We start from the raw sequence: 22745 nt of genomic DNA, 5'->3' as shown, positions 1-22745 counted from the left end.
TCTCTCTCTCTCTCTCTCTGTCGGCTGAATTTGCTTTTTTAAAGCATCCGGTAATATTCATCACGAAATACATTGTTCCCTGATTTCGTTTGCCAACTTCAGTTATTAAATCATATCCTGGTTTCATTCTTAAACAGCGGATAATCAGCGGTAATTATTGGTGGCTAGGCGAAGATTAATTTTTGCATTAATTCTGGTTAAGCCTGCTAATGATCGTGCCCCATGTCTCCCGCATGCTTTCTAAAGGCTACTATTTTTTTCCCCCTGATCATGAGGATGTCTGTTAATTCGAAGAAATACTGTTGCAAATACGAAACGATGTTCTGCAAATTCTGACACTTTTTTTCTATAGGGGTGTAAAAATGAACTTTGAATTTAAATGACACGATAGGTTTTTCACTTTCCTACGTTTGGGTGGATAAGTAGCTTAAAATGTTTGGTCGTAGTGAATTATGCAAGGCCTCAAGATCACTCTTATATGCATTGTTTTGTACTAAGCAGACCTGAAAAAAGTATAAAATTATGAAATAAAAACTGAGAACTGCGGATGCTGAGTATCAGAAACAAAACAAATTGCTGGAAAAGCTCAGCATGTCCAGCAACATCTGTGCAGAGAAATGAGAGCTAACATTTCGGGATCTAGTGACCTTTCCTCAGAACTGATGGTAGCTAGGAAAAAGTTGGTTTTCATGCAGAAGACAGGGTGTGGGAGGGGCTAGGGAGTAAACGATAGGTGGAGATAGAGTCCAAGGAGAGAGAACAGTTGTTCAGATTAAAGGAGTGGATTACAATTAGGTTAGGAAAATGAATAACTTTTAATGGGGTTTCTCAGTAACAATGGGTTGTGTGTAATAGACCATATGATAACAAGGCCTGATGTGTGGGAGTTGGGTTAAGGGCATGGGGGAAGATGTCTCATCCCGTAAAATTGTTAAACTTGAAATTGAGTCTAGAAGGCTGAATGAAAAGGCTCAGTGGAGAATGAGGTAATGTTCTTCCGGTTTACACTGGGCATTGTTTGAGCAATTCTGAGACGATGATGTTGGCCAGGAAACAAGGTGGTGTGTTGAAGCGGCAGGCAACTAGAAGCTCAGGATCTTGTTTGCAGACAGGATGTAGATGTTCTGTGAAGCAATCACCTGGTTTACCCTTTGTTTCCCTAGCATAGAGAAGAGTACCAAATATTGTGAGTAGCAAATGCAGTAGACCAGGTTGTGAAGTGCAGGTAAAGCACTGCTTCATCTGGAAGGTATGTTTGGGATCTTGGATAATGAGAAGGGAGGAAAAAGGCGTTACACCTTCTGCGGTTACAGAGGAAGGTGCCATAGGGCTGTGGGAGGGAAGGGGGAGTGGACTAGGGTGTCCCAGAGGGCCTCCTTTGTGGGAGGCAGAAACAACAGGGGAATGGAAAATGTCTGGGATTGGCATCCCACTGGAAGTGGTGGAAATGGTGGCTAATGATCCGCTGGATGTAGATGCTGGTGGAATGGCGGGTGGGGAAGAGAAGATGTGTGGGCTGATGTTTGGGAAGTAGGTCGGACCTGGCTGAGGGCCCTGTCAGCTACAGTGTTGGGGAATCCTCGGTTGAGGAAAGACATGGACGTTTCAGAGGCCCTGTAATTGAGTTGGCATAATCAGAACAGATTGATTTGACGTTTTGATATTGGTGGCCAGCTTATCCTCAGAAATGGAAGCAGTCAGAGATGAGCCAGGTGAAGATGAGTGGGTTGGAAATTGGAAGTGAAATTAATAAACTCTTCCAACTGAGTGAAAGAGGGAAGTGGCAACAATGATAATTAATATACTGGAGAAAGAATTGTGGGAGGGTGCTACAATAAGACTGGAACAGTGCATAATGGGGACTCATGAGGGTACCCATGGCCATCCTTTTGACCTGAGGAAAGTGAGAGAAGTTGTTCAAGGTGAGGCCAAGCTTAGACACGCAGAGGTGACTAGTGTTGGATGGGGACTGTACAGGCCTTTCTTTCAGGAAATAGCAGAGAGCCCTGAGACCATCCTGATGGTGGGTGGGCACGTAAAGGATTGCACATCCATGGTGAAAAGGAGCCCGGAAATACAGAAACTGATGTAAAACATCAGAGGAATCATGGATTTAAGTGGGCAGGGACTGGACAAGGGGAGAAAAAATTAAGGTAGGAAGAAATGAGTTTTGTCAGGTAGTTGCAGGCAGAAACGGAGTCTGCCTGAACAGTCCTGTTTGTAGATTTTAAGTACAGTTATGGATTCTGGGATCGGCTGCATATATGTGTATAGTGTAAGCCATGGAAAAGGTTGCAAATGTTCAGCGTAATGTTTAGAGTTTCAATAGATCATCTGATGTTTTGAGTATTTTGTGTTGAAGCTTCATCTTTCTCTCTTTCTGGTAAGGAAGTTATGGAATGCATATTTATGGCAACGGAGACCGAGATGGGTCTTCTAAAGTATTCGAAGGATAATTATTGATGTGTTTAGCAATCATTCCTGAATTTGGAAATTTTTAGATTAATTGTAGGAAAAATGTCCGGTAACCTTGAGACATTTACAACAATTTGATTTTAGTGTTTTTAGTACAGAGGGAAATTTCCAGACTGCTTTGCAGAGTGGTGTATGAAACAAACTGATCAGTCAAATATTGAGGTAAGATGATGTGGGAAAATAATCAAAGGACTTTTGGAAGTTCTTGAAATCACGAAAAAGTGAAATGGAATGTAGTGAAGATTGGTAATGACAAAAATCTAGATAAGTAAAAGTGAATAACTGCATTGAATGAGGGCACTGAATTGCTGAACAAATTGGAGTTCGTATGAAATTGAGCTTGAGAGGTTGACCACTGAGGAAAATTAGTCTGGAGATGTTAAAGGCATAGTTGAGTGTTATAGGTAAAATATGAATGAGTGAAATGTGAAAAAAAACAATTTTTGTCAGCATATCAGAACATTGAATTTGTAAGATGTAATCTTCCCACCTTCCAACATACAATTACTTCCCCTCACCCAGATTAGATCTATTTGAGCCTCGGACCACTTATTCTGTCTATTGCAATGCGAGCCTTGCATTCCAGGAAATGTGGCCTAGTTATATGTACCATTTTTTTCCTTTAGCTTACAAAGGATGTGCAGCACTTCAATTTTTATTCCAACTTCCTAATTTTCAGAATGCAGTTTCGTAAACTGTGTAAACCACAGTAAACAATTTGAATGGGTCAATCCACTGCAGGATGTTGGGGACTTTGGGTGAATCTCCATTCCTGTCTTACAACAAAAAAACCTCCTTTAAATTTACCTTAACAATTTCGGTTTCTGGTAAGTAATTATGTCTTTTTTTTTGTTGACAATGATTCACACTTAATATCTTTACAGTAGGTGACAACCTAATCAGAATAAGCTTCAAATGACAATCCTACTTCATATTGTGCAAAATACTTGACATATTTGTATGTTTCATAATATTTTCCAACTGACCGTGTAGTTGATCCTGTTCTTAAAAGCAATTACAGAGGAACCTCGATTATCTGAATACCAATTACCTGAAAATTGGATTATCCGCAGGAGATCTCAAGGTCCAGACAGAAACATTACATCAAAGACGTGTTTCCAACAGTGATCGGGTCTTTTGTTTACAGTGATTAAACAGGCACCGTCTCAAATGACTGACCTCCTGCCCTCTTTCTCTCCATACTTCCTTGGAGTTCTACAGAGGTGTACCCTAAACCCCCCCCCCCCCCCCCCCCCCCACTCAATCCTCTCGACAGAAGAAATTTCTCCTTGTCTGTGTTAAATTGCACCCCTTTACTCTGAGACTAAGGCCTTTAGTCCTATACTGTCACATGAGGGGAAATATACTCGCAGTATTTACCTTGTCAGGCTCTTTTAGCATTCCTATATTTCAAGGAGATCACCCCTCATTCTTTTAAACTCCAATGAGTAAACTTCTAAATTATCGTCAGTACTAAAATTTAAGAGGAACGCTGCAACAGACAAATAAAGCTGCATTTGAAATAGAGTCCTAGAGATGTACAGCATGGAAACAGACCCCTCGGTCCAACCCGTCCACGCCGACCAGATATCCCAACCCAATCTAGTCCCACCTGCCAGAGCCCGGCCCATATCCCTCCAAACCCTTCCTATTCATATACCCATCCAAATGCCTCTTAAATATTGCAATTGTACCAGCCTCCTCCACATCCTCTGGCAGCTCATTCCATACACATACCACCCTCTGCGTGAAAAAGTTGCCCCTTGGGTCTCTTTTATATCTTTTCCCTCTCACCCTAAACATATGTCCTCTAGTTCTGGACTCCCTGACCCCAGGGAAAAGATTTCATATATTTACCCTATCCATACCCCTCAAAATTTTGTAAACCTCTATAAGACCAACCCTCAGCCTCTGCTCTAGGGAAAACAGCCCCAACCTGTTCACCCTCTCCGTATAACTCAAATTCTCCAACCCTGGCAACATCCTTGTAAATCTCTTCTGAACCCTTTCAAGTTTCACAGTATCCTTCCGATAGGAAGGAGACCAGAACTGCATGCAATATTCCAACAGTGGCCTGATCAATGTCCTGTACAGCCACAACATGACCTCCCAACTCCTGTACTCAATACTCTGACCAATAAAGGAAAGCATACCAAATGCCTTCTTCACTATCCTATCTACCTGTGACTCCACTTTCAAGGAGCTATGAACCTGCACTCCAAGCTCTCTTTGTTCAGCAACACTCCCTAGGACCTTACCATTAAGTGTATAAGTGCTGCTAAGCTTTGCTTTCCCAAAATGCAGCACCTCGCATTTATCGGAATTAAACTCCATTTGCCACTTCTCAGCCTGGGCTTTTGATAGATTAGATTCCCCTACAGTGAAGAAACAGGCCCTTTGGCCAAATAGTCCACACCAACTCTCAAGAGTAACCTACCCAGATCCATTTCCCTCTGATTAATGCAATTTAGCATGGCCAATTCACCTGACCTGCACATCTTTGGACATTGGGAGGAAACTGGACCACCCGGAGGAAACCCATGCAGACACTGGGAGAACGTGCAAACTCCACACAGACTGTCAACCTAGACTGGAATTGAACCTGGGTCCCTGGCATTGTGAGGCAGCAGTGCTAACTACTGAGCCAAATGCTGTCCCATTCTTTGGAATTGTTTTAGAATTATATTTTATCCGTCTCTTTTTTTTCTCCACCTGCTGAATGTACCAAAATGTCTATCTTGATCATGGATGGGTGTGTGGGTATTTTGAGGTTTTGATGTAGTGTAGTTGCTAAATTGACCGTAGTGTCCAGGGATTTGTAGGCTAGGTGGGTTATTCATGGAAAATACAGGGTTACAGGGGAGGGATGGGAGACAGGATGCTCTTTGTAGAGTTGGTGTGGGCTTGGATTGAATGGCCTGCTTCCACACTGTAGGGATTCTGTAATTCTGGTTGCATTGTAACAGCTTAGAATTTCTTTCATTTCTTTGCCATTTGTTAAAGTGTATTCAATACTTATTTTCTGATAATGGAACCTTTCAGTTGCTTTGGTTCTGAACAACAGTCAGTTAAATTAGTCATCTTGATTTTTATTTTTAGGATTTTATACATTTTGTGATGGTTTGTGGAAACAGTGAGCCATGATTACTGGCACATTTTTCTCATTTAAGTTGTGACATTCCCTTTAAGAATTGTGTATTTCTGAGTTTGCCCCTCATTCTTTTAAACTCCAGAGAATTCAGGCCCAGTCTGATCAATCTCTCTGCGAAGAACGGTCTCGCTGTCCCAAGAATCAATTTGGTCATTGTCTGCTGTGAGCCCTCATGGCAATTTTTTCTTCATCAGGCAAGGGAACTAGAATTTATACACTTTAGGTACGGTCTCATCAGTGTTTCATGCTATTGAAGCAAGATCTGTGCTCCTGTACTCATCGCTGGCTTACTACTGAAAAAGGCATAGGCTTGCAGTTCCTGGTTTTCCCTGTCACACCTTTATTAACAGGTAGGGTTAAGTTTGCACCTTTCTAATCTGCAGGCACCTTTGCAGAGTAAATAGAATTTTGAAAGATGATTCCCTCATATATGCACCAGTGTTTCAGCCACCTCTTTAATACTCTAGAGTGAAGATTATTTGGTCCTGGTGATCTGTCAACTTTTAGTTTGATTAATTTCTACAATACTATTATTTTGCTAATACTGATTTCTTTCAGTTCCACACTCTCGCTAGACCCTCGGATCCAAATTATTTCTTGGAGACCTCTGGTGTCTTTGTGAAGACAGACAGGCACATTATTTAGCTTCTCTGTCATGTCTCTTTCCTATTGTATATCCTCTTGTCTGCCTGTAGTGGACTCACATTTGTCTGGCTAATATTTTCTCTTTCTGTGCCATCAGAAGCTTTTACAATCCTTTTTTTTGCTATTTTACATTCATATCTCTCTCAATTTTGTGGTCTTCCTTTGCTGAATTCTCCAAGTTTACAGTTTTTTTTTGCAAACCTTAACTTCCACTATGAATACTGTAGTTAACTTTCCTTGTTAGCCATGGTTGATTTGCTTTTCTTGTTGGGTATTTTTGCCTTAAAGGAATGTACATCTTGTAAGTCAAGCATTAACTCTTTGAATACTCACCATTGTCAATTTACTGTCTCAACTTTTGATAAGATTTCCAATCCACCATACCAAACACCCTGTACATTTTAAGAGACTCTCTTGTTTGAGGTTGAACTGCATTTTTTAAAAACTTCATGCAAAACTCTATCATGCTATGGTCACTATTCCCTAAAGGTCATTTTACTATAAGATCTAATATAGCCTGTGCCTTAGTTGTTTCCTCAACATATTGCTCTATAAAACTAGCTCAAATACAGTTCAAGAATTATTCTTCTACAGCATTGGTGTTCATCAGAATTTCTCAGTTTATATGTTGATTGAAATCACCAATGATCCCTTGTTACATAAGCCGATGGTTTCCTAATTTATACGATACCCTACATTACATTACTGTTTGGTGACCTCTAAACTACTACTAGTATTTGCTGTGTCTTAGTGTTTCTTAGCTCCATCCATCCAGATACTACATTCTGTTCTTCCAATTGAAGATGCCCCTTTTTTATTAGCACTACCGTACCTCCTTTCCCTGATTTCACCCCCCCGCCTCCAGATGTCAAGTATCCTTTATTATTCAGTTTTCAGCCTTGATCACCTGAAGACATGTCTTTATAATTGCAATTTGATCATCCCCTTTTACTCCCAGCACCAACAATTTACCTATCTGCTTGCATGTATTCCAGTAGTGCTTTTAATTAAGTCGTCTTAACGTCAAACTAACATCAAATTACTGTCAATTCCACAATTGGTTTCTACTGCTTTCCACATTCATTTGCAGCTTTTCTACTTCCCATTTTCATTTTGAATTCCCTTTAAGGTTCCCATTCCTGTGATAAATGAATTTAAATGTTTCCTGCCAGTGCTCAAATCTCCTGTAAAGGTATTAGTCTTGCAAACATGTAATGCATCCTCTTTAAATGGGTGCCACCTGCCTCAAACTCTATAGTATCTAAAACACTAGCTCTTACCAATTCTTTCCACTTGTATTACGTGAATCTTATTTTCCATGTATGTGGAAATCCAAACCTGTTGCTAATAAGGACTCTGACTGCTTCAGTATCTGAGGAGTTGTAAATGGTCTTGAACATTGTGCAATCATCAGCGAACATCCCTACTACTGGCCTTATGATGGAGGGAAGATCTTTGAAGTAGCTGAAGATGCTTGGGCCTTGGACACTACTCTGGAATTCTTGCAGTGGTGTGCTATAACTGAGATGATCAACTTTGAACAGCCACAACATTCTTCCTTTGTCTTCACTATAACTCTATATGTGGAAGAGTTTTTTATTCCTGATTTCTGTTGACTCCAGTTTTGGCAGGGCACTTTGATACCTTGGTTGACTTCTGTCCTGATGTCAAAGGTAATCTATCACTTTGCTTCTGAAGTTCAGCTTTTTTGGCAGAACCCAAACAGAGTGTCAAGGCACAGGCTATTCAATTGCAAGTGCTGCTTGATAGCACTATTCACATTGATTGAGAATAGATTGACATAATAGTTGTATGATATAGTTTGAATTTGTTCTGCCTTTTATGCTTGGGAAACTTTTCATATTGTAGTTGTACTTCAATAGTTGTAGTTGTACAGCCTGGCTACTTCAGAAATAACGCTGGAACGTCATCAAGCCTTTTGCTTTTGTTGTATTCAGTGCCTTCAACTATCTCTTGATGTCACATGGCATGATTTGAATTAGTTGAAGACTGGCCTTGCTTTCCTGACAACAGGAGAACGCTGGTTGAACGTGGATATGCATATTTCAACCTGGTCTTTTACACTGTTTCCCATTGTTGAGTATAAGTTAATTTGTGGGCCTTCGACCTCCTCTTAGTTGTTCACCACACAGTTGTGATGACTGCAAAGGTTAGAACGATCCAGAGGAGACTTGCAATTTCTTGAACCAGGGAGATCCCTCACAATATTGTGCCTGTTTAGTCTTTGGCCAACTAAGGAAAATAATATTTTAAGTATCAGGGTCTCAAACCTGAGACTAGGTCACAGTTTACTGGGTAACAGTGATGATGCCATACTTTAGAAACTTGGACAATTTATAGAGGTTTATAAAATCATGAGCATGGATGGGGTAATATCCAAGATATCTTTCCTAGGTTGACGGAGTCCAAAACTGGAGGGCATAGGTTTAATGTGAGGGGAAAAATTTAAATGACCTGAGGGGTAATTTTCTCATGCAGAGGGTGGTGAGTGTATGGAATGAGCTGCCAGAGGAAGTGAAAGAAGGTGGGCACAATTACATTCAGAAGACATCTGAATGGGTATATGATAGGAAGAGTTCAGAGAGATATGGGCCAAATGCTGGCAGGTGCATTGGTATGTCTGGTGCAAATCAGTTGGACTGCTTCCTGCTGTACGACTCTGACTCTGACTCCAACATATGGCAGGTGCCTCAAAGCATTGTCGCCAGCGATGCAGGATCCTGCAAATGCACATTTTGGTGACAAGAACTACAGTCCAATAGTAGTAGACCTCTCTGAAGCCAAGTTGTTCAACATCAATGCACTAGATACTCAAACTCAGCTCAGTTGGGCAGGTCATGTTGTCTGTATGACTTAGATGTGGGTCAGAGGAAGTAAACTATATTGATACCTGGGAAGAACATGTTGTCTTCTGGAGAATGATGGTGTAGTCTGGACTTTTTTTTTCCACTGCTGTTCAAAACCACAATATGCGAATACTTGAATTTTATAAAATCATGAATGAAGCAGAAAGAATCTTTCTTTTTCACTTGGGTTTGAGTCCCTAACCAGAGGAGACTATTTTAAAATGAGGGGTCACTCTTTTACAGATGGGATAATTTTTCTCTGAATTTTGTACAATTTTGGAATTCTCTACCTCAGTTGGTGGAGCTGGGGCCATTGAATACTTTTTTTTAAGGCTGAGGTAAATTGATTCGTAGGCAAGGATCAAAGGTTACTTGGGATAATGGAAATGTGAAACTTGGAACACAAACAGATCGAAGCAGTCGCTCTGTTTGGAACTGTATTGTGGCAGGAGACTCCAGGAGAACAGCAGAAACATTTTAGCGATGTCCTTGAGTCATCCTTGAAGAGGACGAACCTTCTGCCAACTCTTGAGAATTCTCTGGCTTGTTACTGACCTAAAAGGGGAAGGCTCATCCAGGAAGGCACCAAAAACTTCCAGCAACTTCATTGGGTATGTGCAGGCATGAAGTTGATATTTAGGAGTGACCGTGCATTCCTCCAAAACAATCCATCAATCACCACGTGTCCTGCAGACTCTGCAGTTTGTGCATTGAACTTATCAACCACCTCCACTCATTAAACCAGTGTGGAAGTCATCTTCAATCTCAGTACTGTGAAGGAGAGAAGACATAGTGATTTTTAAGTCAAAATTTGACTTCTAATCAGAAGGAAAAAGTGAAAGCATAGTTTTTTTTATTCTACTGCATCCATATAAAATCTATAATTTCTTTCTGAAAGACTAAAGATCTATAGCATTACACGAAATACTGATTAAACATAATGCCAAAAAGTGATGGTCACAAGTGCAGACACTGTAATGTCAGCTGACTGTGCCAGGCCACAAGAAGCATTGTGTGTGCGTAAACCACTGGCATCACCAGCTGGGGTGAGGGGGACAGTGATGCCAGCTGGGGCTGATGAACCAGAGCTTCTGTTACTAGACGGTGTCTGTGGACAATGTTGTCTTGGTTGGTGTTTCTTTGCTGCTCCCACCTGCTGTCTCACTCTGGTAAATCATAAATCTGATCAGAAATGTAACAGATCAACCTGAGAAACACCACAAAGTGACTGATGCTAACTTTCAAAATGTCTGCTTTCCTTTGGCTCCTCTTTGAACCATCTAGTGGTGGCGTTTGGAGTAGCATTTGCTCCCTATATGGAAAATATAACAGTCAATTTGCAAGTTCCCCCAAAAAAAATTGACAATCTGTAGAACCCTATGAAGTATCTCATATGTTAAAGAATGAGCTTTCAGTGGTAACGGTCTTTATGGCTGTGTAGCATTTGGAAAATGCATTTCCTCCAAGTGACCGGGAAATGTGCCTTAATATCTCCATTGCTACTTAATGAAGTTTGTACTCTTACAGCAGGCCTGCGGCTAGTCACCAATAAAACTAATCTGGAAACGAAAATGTTTTGGCTGCCTGCTCACTAGAAATACTTGTCTGAATAGAATTTAGGAAGTGACCTTGTCCAGAACTGCATTGAGTAGCAATGAAGTTGAGCTTCTGAGATCAGTGTTCTTCTGCTCTGTCTACTTTCCTTTTTCATTTCTTTTCTCTTTATTCTCTTTCTTTTTCACTTTATTTTAATTTCTTCTTGATGAAGAGTTTGTTCACGATGACAGCATTGCACGGCGAGTTGGCCCAGCAGTGCAGACTTGCGCTGGTGCCAGAGATGGGTTTGGGTTCCTGGCGACTACTTTATCATTGAGATGATCCTTGTGCCAACACATGGCTGTGCTGTAGAGATAAGTTGGGTTCCGGGCGGCATTGTATCCAGTGCAGGAGGAGGCAGACGTGGAGGTGAATTTGAGCCCAGTACAAGACCTGGAGTATCAGCAGTGGCTGCATTGAGGTGGGCCCGAAGTGCACTTGTGGCAACGGTGTTGAATTTGGGCTGGTGGGATGTTGGTGCCATCTGCATTGGTGGGGACTAACCGTGGTGAGGGCATTGGAGAGTAGATGGTGCCAAAGAGTGGTAACCTTTGTTGTGGTAATATGGCATGGGGTCTTGTGCCTGGCCACTAGGCCCATGCTCCACGATGGAGGACTTATCAAGAAGGGCTGTAAGGTTCTCTTTATTTTTCTGCCTTTTATATTTTACACTTTGGTTTATTTTTCTGTTTTAGGATGGTGCCGGAGAGTGGCAATATCATCCAATACTTATCACTCTGTTTTGTAACAAGATGCACGTGACAAATTAATCAATAAATCAATGACGAAGTCAAGTTTCATTTCCATTCAAATACAATGAGAAGAGACATGGCGATAATAGTGTTCATTCATTCCTATGTCAGTTACACCAAATTGCTTAAAGAACATTAACAATTACCATCATTACCAGCTGTAGGGAAGTTAGATTGCATTAGGTCAAAGGAAGTGGCTCATGTTTGTCCGAAAATATTTTTAAAAATGGTTGGGAGCATTTTAGAATTCAGATGAAAACCAAAAATCTGTTAAAACGAAAATAAAATATGAATGCAATCTAGCCAGAAGAGCTACTATAAAGGCATCTTTTGGTTTGTGAAAAGGGTAGCAAGTTAACTTGGATGCACACAGGCAGAGACACTGAACCTTTATAATGGCGAATAATGAAATTAAATAATTACTTTGTCTTCATGGAGTGCTAGGAAGCCAAGGCACTTGTAAAAATCAGGAACTAGTAATACTAGAAATTAACTGGTTTGAAGTTGGTAAAGTCCCTGGACCATTTGAGCTACATCCCAGGGTGTTAAAGATGTCTGTAAAAATAGTTGATGGATTGGTGGTTATTTTTCAAAACTCTATAGTCTGTGGAACAATTCCTGTAGATTGGAAAGGGGAAAAAAATGTATCCCCTAGATTTGACAAAGGAGGGAGAGAGAAAATGACAAATCACATATTTTAGTTTGTTAGTAGCAGGGAGGGCCATAGAATCCATTGTAAAGGATATGATATTCAGTTTATAAAACAGAAATGATAATATGATCATCATGGATTTATGAAAGGAAATCACAACTTTTTGTGAAGAGGAGCCTATTGTAATTGAATTTAGTTCAGCACCAAAACTCTGCCAATTTCCTGTTCCCCAATCATGTTCAACTAGCCTTTTGAAGTAACATTAACAAAACGCTTAAAGCATAGAAACTGGGAACAGTAGAATTCAAGAAACCATTTCCTGAAGGTTGTAAACTTGGGCAAAATTGGAAAGGGATAGATTATGGAGGGGTTTGAACTTAAAGATGAGAATTGTGTTTTAAGCATTTCTAGCATGGAGTTATGCAGTAACAATTTTTAGGCAAATTCAGGTTTCTGAGGGCATAAGATGGGAAGAGAGTGTTGGAATATTCTACTATCTTTGAAGGAGAATACTGCATATAGTTTTCAGCAGCAAATGGAGCTAGGGTGAGATAATTGGAGGTGGGCTGTGTTATAGAAGCAAACCAAGTCAAGAATGTATCCCGAGAACAAGTATGACACTAAAGTCGTAAGCTGTGTGATTAATGTTTTTCTCTTCTCAAACAATCGTATTCCATCAAATTTCATCTGCCATTCTTCTGTCCACTCCTTCAGTTTCTGAACTGCTACCTCTAACTCCTCCAGCAGAGAGATCAGTTTCATTCATCTGAACAATCTTTTATAAAAATAGATTTGTAAGATAAATCTATTGGGAGCTGCAAGATGAAAAATTAGGCACTTAAGAGCTGAATACTTGGCAAATTTGCAAGTGTCCCTGTTAGAATACATAATGTGTGTTTAGAATAAACAAAATGCTTCAGCTTAAATAATTAACAACAAAAATTAAAAGACATAAAGTAAGGAGCATGATCAGTATGCAGGAAGCTTTAGAGTGTGAGGAAAGCTGTGTACACGCACTATTGGAAATTAGATGCAAAAGGAGACATACTACAGGAAGTGAAATTCTTCAAAATGAGAGGTGAGTAGGAGAGGATAAAGGGTGTAAGTAAGAGAGACATGCCCACAGTGAGAGCAACTATGGAGTGATGTCACAACCTACTGAATAGGGCTAGTGTTTTTCTCTTCCTTTTTTTTGTTTTCTGTCCTGCTCTGGTTTTCTAAACCCGCTCACCCCACCCCCATAATAATAGCAGATTGAAAATAGGGCAGAGCTGAGGAAGAATTTCTTCTGAGGGTAGTGAATCAGGTTTTGCAAAACACTGGGTGCTATGGAGACTGCATCACTGCCTTGGATGAAGAGTCTTTTGAAGGCTGTTTTAACTGCGATGCTATTAAGGCATAGTGACAGAGGTTAAAGTGGCATCTGCTTTGGGAAATTGGTTAGTTGGCTGTTGAAGTTTATGTAGGTAAGAGGATACAAAGCCATTGATAAATTAGAGCAAAGATTATAGTTAAAATTCTGAGCCATTGATGCAAATTGACAATAAGAAATCTTGAGGCACTTAGCACCAACATTATACCTTTTACTTTAGTTTCCCCTTTTTCCATTAAAGTATTTCAGCAGAATCATTATGCATACTGACACAAAAACCTGGAGTAGTATCTGTCGTGGTTTTCACGCTTTAAAATGAAGCATGAATGTGTACTGTGAAAGAGGAACCTTTCCTGTACAGAGGATCAGCTGATGTCATACTCCCATGGGAGTATGCTCCAGCTACAGACCAGGGAGCAATTAGTTTCCTTCATACTGAGATCTTAGAGTGCTGTCAAAAAAAACAGTACCCAGCACAGGTCATGGTTCAAGTATGAAGAAGGAAATTGAGCTCTGGGTTTGAACAGTACACGCTTAGCCTTGCATAGTAATTGGAAATTAGATGGACTTTGGACTGCTTACAGACTTCTGGGAGCACAAGTGTGTCAACAGTTAGAATGATACAACTTTGGTTAGTTGAAGTCTTAATTTGGCGAAATCTGAGAAGGTTGAGGTTAATGGGAATAGTATGATACTTATGGAAATCGCCATTATATTTCTTGATAAACTTAAATAATTTTAACTTTTAAATTCCAACTAAAATGTGTTTGAAATTTATTGTAATATACTTGCACCATTTTATGAGGTAAGGGAAAATGGGAAAATTGTCTCTGCTTTATGGATACGGTATTGAGAGACACCTTTATGTACTTTTGCAAGTTTAAAAATTACTTTAATTATTAGTTCACATCCTTTCTAAAAACACACTTCCTTTTTGCACACTATATTCTCATTAGATTTAATGATTTAGCCTCCAAGTTTGTAATGCTGTAAATCTGGATGACTTTTTCAATGTCTTGCTTTCCCCTGCAAAGAAGTACCGGATCACTCTATGTTGCTGCATAAAGACTTGGGAAATGTGCTCCTGATTTGGTGCAGAATATTGACATCTCAACAAAACTAAATAATTATTGTGGAGTTTATGCCTGCTTTAAAAAGCTAGTTCATGTAGAAATTCTGGCAGGCTAGATTGTGTAACCGTTGACCAGCAGAAGTGACTCAGTCTTTTGTATCTATTCTATTGTTTCAATTTTGACTCCGTAATAGAGCTGTTGTCTCTGTCTCTGCGTTTGGGGCTCAAGTTCTGCTTGAGAAGACGGTCTACTTCTTCCATTGGGCATAAAATATTGCATTATTCAAAATAAGAGCATTGGCACTGTACTGATCATTGAGCCAATATTTAACATTCAACCAGCACCAGTTTTTAAAAAAGTAGATTGGTTGATGTTTTACTTGGCGTAAGTAGGACCTTGCTGTGTTCAACTTGATTACTGTGCATGCATTGCAACATTGATATGCCAAAATCCTTAAGTGCTCACAAGCAAGTACAAAACGTAATCTGTTCCTGCCTCAGTCGAAGCAAAACACTCCAGCACTGTATAGTTTTACCACCTCCATCTTTATTCTGGGCTTTGGAGGGAGAGAGAACGATTGCTCATGTGCACAGGGACATGAGTTCTCGGTCTTCGCTCGAATAGCAGTTTCTTAATTAATTGTATAGTCACTTAGAGGGACCAGCATCCAGATAAGGTGACATTTCATATTGATTGGGTGACCGTTACAATCAGCGAGTGTCAGTAGTAGAGATTGAGCCATCTGGTGTTATACAATGAATGTTCTTAACCTTAACTGGCTTTACATAATTAATACTTTTCACCTTGTTTAACTGACTTTGCATAATAAATGCTGCTTCATCTTGTGAAATGGCTTTACATAATGAAAGCTCTTTCACCTTGTTAAACTCCTACCCTTGCCTCCAACACCTATTGTTCCCTGCAAGTTCTTGTCTGGTCGACATCATGCTAACTGAGCCTTCGTTACACAAACCAATACTTAACTCTTTCCTACCCGCTCATACCTTACACACTTTTTCGATGGGATAATGTGTAGTATCTTCCCATAGTCAACTCTGTTACAGTACAGTTTCAAAGAAGAGTCATTGTTCCTTACTGTCAGTTTTGGAAAAAGTTATTACCTGTACATAGACCAGTATTGCTTCAACCTGAAGTGATCACTTTGTTCCAAAAGAACTGTTTGAAAGTAGAAAAGCTCTTCAAAAGCACTAATTTTACTCTTATGTGACTGACAATGTAGTTCATTCAAGTTGCACCACAAATCTTACAACTGAAGTTACAAATTAAAATGAGAAAACCATTGTTTACTTGAATGTCAAACATTCTATCAGTACCTGAAACAAGTTTGTAGTGAATTTAAGCAATCTTGTATTAACCTATTCAGGATGAATGTGAAGTTATAATGTGCATTTAAATCTTGTTGTGATGAGTAATCAGCCATCTTTTCAGATTGTGACATTAGTTTTTAGGTGAGTTAGAGGGAAAATTGACACTAGTTTCACAATCTATCAAGGAACCGTAGGAGGAACCTTGTTATAGCCTAAGGAAATGTCAGTGATTGGCTATTTTAAACTAATTCCAGAGTTCCATGAGAAAAGGGTTTTGAACAAGGGGAAAATAAATCCCCCATTTTGAATGTTTTAAGTTTGGAATGGTTTTTTTCAGGGTATGGATTTTAGTGCTTTCCACTAAGCTTACTTCACTTTAAATCCAGTCTGTTGTATTTATTTTTAATGTGAGATTTTGTTGACACTAATGCACTTTTAACCTGTTGTGGTTCTGCTCGCCGAGCTGGAAGTTTTTGCTGCAAGCGTTTCGTTCCCTGGCTAGGGAACATCATCAGTGCTGTTGGAGCCTCGTGTGAAGCGCTGCTTTGATGTTTCTTCCGGTATTTATATTGGTTTGTTCTTGCCGCTTCCGGGTGTCAGTTTCAGCTGCAGTGATTTGTATGTGGGGTTCAGGTCGATGTGTCTGTTGATGGATGTTCTTGCCGTTTCCGGGTGTCAGTTTCAGCTGTAGTGGTTTGTATATGGTGTCCAGGTCAATGTGTCTGTTGATGGAGTTTGGGGATGAATGCCATGCTTCTAGGAATTCTCTGGCTGTTCTCTGTCTGGCTTGTCCTATGATAGTGGTGTTTTCCCAGTCAAATTCATGTTGCTGGTTGTCTGAGTGTATGGCTACTAGAGATAGCTGGTCGTGTCGTTTTGTGTGGCCAAAAACATCAAAGCAGCGCTTCACACTAGGCTCCAACAGCACTGATGATGTTCCCTAGCCAGGGAACGAAACGTTTGCAGCAAAAACTTCCAGCTCGGCGAGCAGAACCACAACAACGGATACCCGAGCTACAAATCTTCAATCAGATTTTAAACTTTTAACCTGATATCGTTCAGGAGAAACTACAGTTTCTGTACCTTGGTTGCAGTATTAATTTGATTAGTTTGCAGTCATACTCTAATGCTGATCAAGTTTTGATAATACAATGTGAGCACTCCAGTCATGCTCCATCTTCCTAGAGAATATAATTTTTAAAAACTGCCTTTCTTTCTTTATACAATAACGCAATACAGTTCAGCACAGGAATAGGCCCACTGGCCCACAAAGCCTGTGTGAATTCCTAATCCTTCAGTAGACCTGCTACCTGTTGTCCATGCACTGTTTCTATCCCTCTTTGTCTCATGTTCATTTATCTGTTAAAATATGCCTTAAATGTTGTTAACATGCCTGCTTCTGTTACCTCTACTGGCAGTGTTCCAGGCATCCACCTGCACTTCTCCCCTAAACTTCTCCCCTCTCGCCTTGAATCTGTTCCCCTGTAGTTCACCTTTCTACCCTGGGCATAAAGGCTCTGACTACCCAACCTATCAGTGTTTCTCAAAATTTTGCAATCTGCTATCAAGTCGCCTCTAAACCCTCATCTTTCCAGTGAAAACAATCCGAGTTTATCCAACCTTTTCTCAAAATTAAAACCCGCCAGGCCAGGCAACATCCTCATAAACTTTTTGCATGCTGTCCAAAGCATTGACGTCCTTCTGGTAGTGTGGTGAACTGAACTGCATGCAATATTCCAAATGTGGGCCTAACTAAAGACTTTTTGTACAGCTGTAACATAACTTACTAACTTCTATACTCTGTGCCCCAGCCAATGAAGTCGAGTGTGCTGTATACCACCTTGGCCACCTTATCCGCTTGCAATGCCAATTTCAGGGATTTGTGGACCTTTACACCTGATCCCTCTGTCAGTGCTGCTAAGGAGTCTGCCATTTAGTATATAATTTGCACCTGAATTTGATCTTCCAAAATTCATTGCCTCACATTTGTTCAGATTAAATGCCACCTGCCATTTCTCTGTCCAAATTTGTAATCTGACTATATCCAGCTGAATCCTTTTGTGGCGGCTCAGTGGTTAGCACCAGGGTCCCAGGTTCAATTCCAGCTGAGGGCGACTGACTGGGGAGTTCTCACATTCTCCCCATGTCTGCGTGGGTTTCCTCCGTGTGCTCCGGTTTCCTCCCACGATCCAAAGATGCGCAGGTCAGATGAATTGGCCATGCTAAATTGCTCATAGTGTTAGGTTCATTAGTCAGAGGGAGATGGGTCTGGGTGGATTACTCTTCGGAGAGTGGTGTGGACTGGTTGGGTCGAAGAGCCTGTTTCCACACTGTAGGGAATCTAATCTAATGTCAATCCTACTCACTATCTGCAACTCTCCCAGTTTTGACATTTGAAAGCTTACTAGTCAAGCCGCCTATGTTTTCTTCCAGATTATTAGGTCTCAGCACTAAGCTCTACAAACTCCACTGATTACTGATCTCTGTTCCAAAAATCACTCTTCCAGCTTCTCTGACCAAACCAGTTTTGCATCATCTAGCCAGCTCAGCCGAGGTACCATGAGACTCTATCTCTGTACGAGCCTTCCATGAGGTAACAAATGTCTTAAAGTCCATGTGGCCAATGTCCACTGCCCTTCCCTCATCAATCGTTCTTGTTATCTCCACAAAAACAAACTAAGTCGGTGAGTTCGCTTCCAAATGTGAATCAGTACTATCTCTCAGTATCCTCTCCAACAGCTTCCCTACCACTAGCGTCAGGCTCACAAGCCTGTAAATACCTGGATTTTCAGTTTCTTGTCTAGAAGGAATAACATTGGCCATTCTCCAGTCCTCTGGAACCTTCCCCTAGGCTAAAGAGGATGCAAAGATATCTATTGAAGCACTGACTATTTCCTCACTTACCTCCACAGAATCTTGGAGTAGATCCTGTCTGGCCCTAGGGGCTTTGCTACTTTAGTGTATTTCAAGATCTTCAACACTTCATTCTTCATTATGTTGACCTGTCTGAGAGTATTCTCACACTTTTTTCCCTAACCTCAAAATCCCTCGTCACTGTCTTCAGTGAAAACTGATATAAAGTACTTAGTAAGGATCTCGTGTATTTTGTCTGGCTTCATACATAACCTCCCTCCTTTTATCCTTATGTGGGCCTACTCTTTCCATAGGTACCCTCTTGCTAATATATGTATAAAATGCCTTGGGATTCTCCTTAATGCTACTGACCAAGGACATTTCATAGTCCCTTTTAGCCCTCCTCATTTGAGCTCTTTCCTACTTTCTCTATATCTTTCAAGGAGTTCATTGGTTTAAGTTGCCTAGACCTTTGGTATGCTTCCTTTTTTGACTAAGCTGACAATTTCCCCTGTCATCCAAGATTCCTGAATCCTGCCATCCGTGTCCTTCATTTTCACAGGAACATGCCTTTCCTGCACTCTAATCAACTGGTCCTTAAAAGACTCCCACCCTCAAACAGCCACTCATAATTCACATTCTCTAATTCTTGCCTATTACAATTATAGGCGACCATCCCCCAATTTAACATATTCGTGAGTCCACTCTTGTCCTAATGCATGTATCCAAAAGCTTGCGGAATTGTGGTCGCTATTCCCAAAGCGCTCCTCCACTGAAAATGTGATTGCTGAGCTCATTTCCCAATACCAGGTCCAGTATGGCCCCCTCCATCATTTAGACTATTTGCAAACTGTTCAAAAAAACTATTCAAAGAAACCTTCCTAGACACACCTAACAAATTGGTCCACATCCAAACCTCCAGCACTAAGGTAGTCTCAGCCTATATGGCTGAAGTTAAAATCACCAACCACAAGAAGCCTGTTTCCTGAATCTGATTACATACCTCTTTCTCTTTCTCCCTCAGACTACTGGGAGTTCTTCAGTACAATCCCAACATTAGGATTGTACCTTTCCTATTCCTGAGCTCTACCCATAATGCCTCGCTGCAAGATCATTCCAGAGTGTCCTCCCTCCATACAGCTGTGATATTCTTCCTAACCAGTAATACAACTCACCCACCCCTTTTTCCTTCCTGCTTTCTCTTTCATCTAAAATATAGCTATCCTGGGATGCTAAGTTGCTGATTCAGTCTGTCTTTCAATCATACCTCTGTAATATCAATAACATCATAATTTCATGCATTAACCTAAACTCTAAGTTCATGCATCATTCTCTCTCTCTCTCTCTCTCTCTGACTGCTCTTCCTCTTGTAGTATGTTTGCCTTCGACTGAGTCGAAGGCAACCTCTGTACTTAATGATCTGCTGCTTCAGTTCTCAACTGAGCAGAATTACAAACCCAAGGTCATGGTTGACTAGGCAGAAGTGATCTATTGTGTTTCTATATGCTTAATAGATTTGATCAAGCAATAGCAGGAACTTCAAATCACTGGTGAAGTACTATCAGCTATGCCTTTTGGAAGATCCTCCAAATCCATTGAGGGGAGGAAGAAAAAGTAGTTCAGGAGCAGTGTCCCCTCTCAAGCCAACGTGCCCAACATTAAGGTGCTAATCATGCAAAACCAGCTCAGCTTGGCAGTTATTTCATTTGCATGCTTGGCACCAGACAACTGAGCAATGCTCTTCGTTAAAACCTGATCTCAACAGGAGGTTCCCAATTGAAATGCTTCAGTGGTGATCTCCAAAAAGGTCAAATATCCATGCCAACACTCTGCTGCTCCTAACCTTCTACTAGATGAAGAATCATTCAGAAATGTGCCATTTTGAGACATCGCAGGAATGCACAGAAGTGAAGTTGAAGTGGCAGAAAGAGTACATAAACCTCAACATAATTCTTCTATCTGATGAAATGTGAAGATTGCACGTGGACTTCAACTAACTCAACTCATCAAACCAAGATTAGTCAACTTTGAGGTCCTGCCTGTGAAGAGTAAAAGTTGAATCGCTCTTCTAAAAAAAAAATGGGTTGCACTGCTTGTCACTAGGGTTTTATCTCCCCACTGGAATGGTGCTAACTTACAGAACCTATGCGAAACTATTCAAACTCCACCGCCTTCAAGCCAAAGCCAAGGTCACCCCAACCAATGTCGTTAAGCTACAATGTGCAGATGATTGCGTATGTGCAATCTCAAGACTTATTCCAGACTGTCGTTAGCACCTTTACGGAAGCATAGTAGGATGGGTCTTGCACTGAACATCTGCAAGACCCATCAACCTGGCCTGGCATTATGGAGAAAACTCCCACTCATCCAGGTCCACAGGAAGGCCTTAGTGAAGATTGACTGACTAATACCTCATGCCAGTCAAAGCAGATATTGATTTAAGAGATCCAGCATTTACTCCAATGTGCTAGCACTGTCTTTGGCCACCTGAGGAAAAGTGTTCAGTAACAACAATATCCGATCCAACATCAAAGTTACCGGTTTTACAGAGCTGTAGTGGTTCCTGCACGTAGATGGCCCTTAGACGTGGACTGTCTATAGCAGACACCTCAAAGGTTTGGAACATCAATACACCTCCGCAAGATCCTGTAAATCCCCTGGGAAGAATGATGAACCAACACCAGCATCCTTGACCAGGCCAGCATACCCGATTAAAGATGATTTAGGATCAAATTTTGATTGTAGAAAATGTTAGAATGCGTGTGATGTTTTTCATGAACACCACTTAAAACAATATATTTTTCTTGTACCCGTGTAATGTTTCCTATTCAACTTCCTTTGATTTTCTTTTTCTCTCCTGCTGCACTTATTGCAAGTGAACTTTTTAAAAAAAAGTTTGGGGAAGCTGCACTCACTATAGTGCAGCAATATTTGCTGATTACCAATGAATAGTTTAATAATTCTAAAGCTTTCTTAACTTTGGGGATTTTCGAGTTGCAGCTGGATTGTATTACAGCCTTGTAACTCCTCACCAAATGCAAGTAAGTGTCTAACTTCTGTCAATATATTTGTGATAAATGTAGCATCACAACAAAGTTCAGTATTCAAATCAAGCAGAATTACAGCAAGTACACAACTGAACTTTGGACAACGAAGTAAAGATGCCCCAATAAACAGAGGGAAGCAGGAGTCGCAATGATGAATGTGATGCTGTTGGAATAACTTAAATCCTGCACAGATTTTAAAAATATAATTAGTGAGCCTGCAATTCAGTAAAATCTTGCATTTTATTTGAAAATTTGCAGTTTCTATTTGTCTGAATCTACATCCTAGTCTTGCAGTTGATTACCTATCATCTTTGTATGTTAAAAACGATGGTAAAAAACTTGTTCTCTCTCAGTTTTGTCCTCCAAAATATTTGTCAGAATGTTAGATATTTTTCTTCCCCATTTTTTATTCACCCGTGTCTTAAGGTCAAAGTAGCTTCCTGTGTCTCTGACACAATAGCCACACATGCTCAAATGGCACGCTCGCTGTCACTCAGCCCGTTGGTAATATATGTTTGTCTCATTCTAACTGCAGTGTTAGTTTTGAGCCTTAAACATTTTTTCTTTTGACATTAAGACTAGTGTTGACAACCAAGACACTCATTGAGTAGTAAGCCTTACTTTGTTGTTTGGTAAAGAGCACTATGTTGTTCTGCACTGTGAAACTTATTGAATGTACAATTACTTCACTGAAAAATATGCTTCAAAAAATGATAAAGAACAATCTTTTAAGGCTACCACTGCTCATTTCTACTTTTACATGATAGCAGAAGTATTTTGTTTTTAAAGATAGGGTAGTAATAGTTTTGCAGGTGCCATTTCCTTTTATATTTACATACTTGAAGCAGAGTTATTTTTATCCTGCAAACTCTACTGCAACCAGTCAAATTATTTCATTTGTAGGAGGGAGGCTGAGGTATAAGAACTCATAAGC

General features: G+C 40.4%; 1 protein-coding gene across 2 annotated transcripts in view; it reads left to right on the top strand.

Moving 5' to 3' along the window:
• The window catches only part of LOC132822914 (tyrosine-protein phosphatase non-receptor type 1-like), an 87012-nt gene that overhangs the window by 595 nt on the left and 63672 nt on the right, over nucleotides 1–22745 (top strand). The window contains exon 1 of one of the 2 annotated variants that reach the window (XM_060836320.1): nucleotides 2582–2637. The exons of the other annotated variant lie outside the window; for it this stretch is intronic. Within the exon in view, the coding sequence (XP_060692303.1) occupies nucleotides 2608–2637 (30 nt within the window). The 5' untranslated portion in view covers nucleotides 2582–2607. Of the gene's footprint in view, nucleotides 1–2581; nucleotides 2638–22745 lie in introns of those variants that run through there. 2 annotated transcript variants of the gene reach the window in all.

Source organism: Hemiscyllium ocellatum, chromosome 15 (assembly GCF_020745735.1).
Source record: "Hemiscyllium ocellatum isolate sHemOce1 chromosome 15, sHemOce1.pat.X.cur, whole genome shotgun sequence".
Taxonomy (NCBI): domain Eukaryota; kingdom Metazoa; phylum Chordata; class Chondrichthyes; order Orectolobiformes; family Hemiscylliidae; genus Hemiscyllium; species Hemiscyllium ocellatum.
The sequence above is the reverse complement of the archived record's forward strand: the minus strand, read 5'-3'. Positions and strand labels throughout refer to the sequence as shown.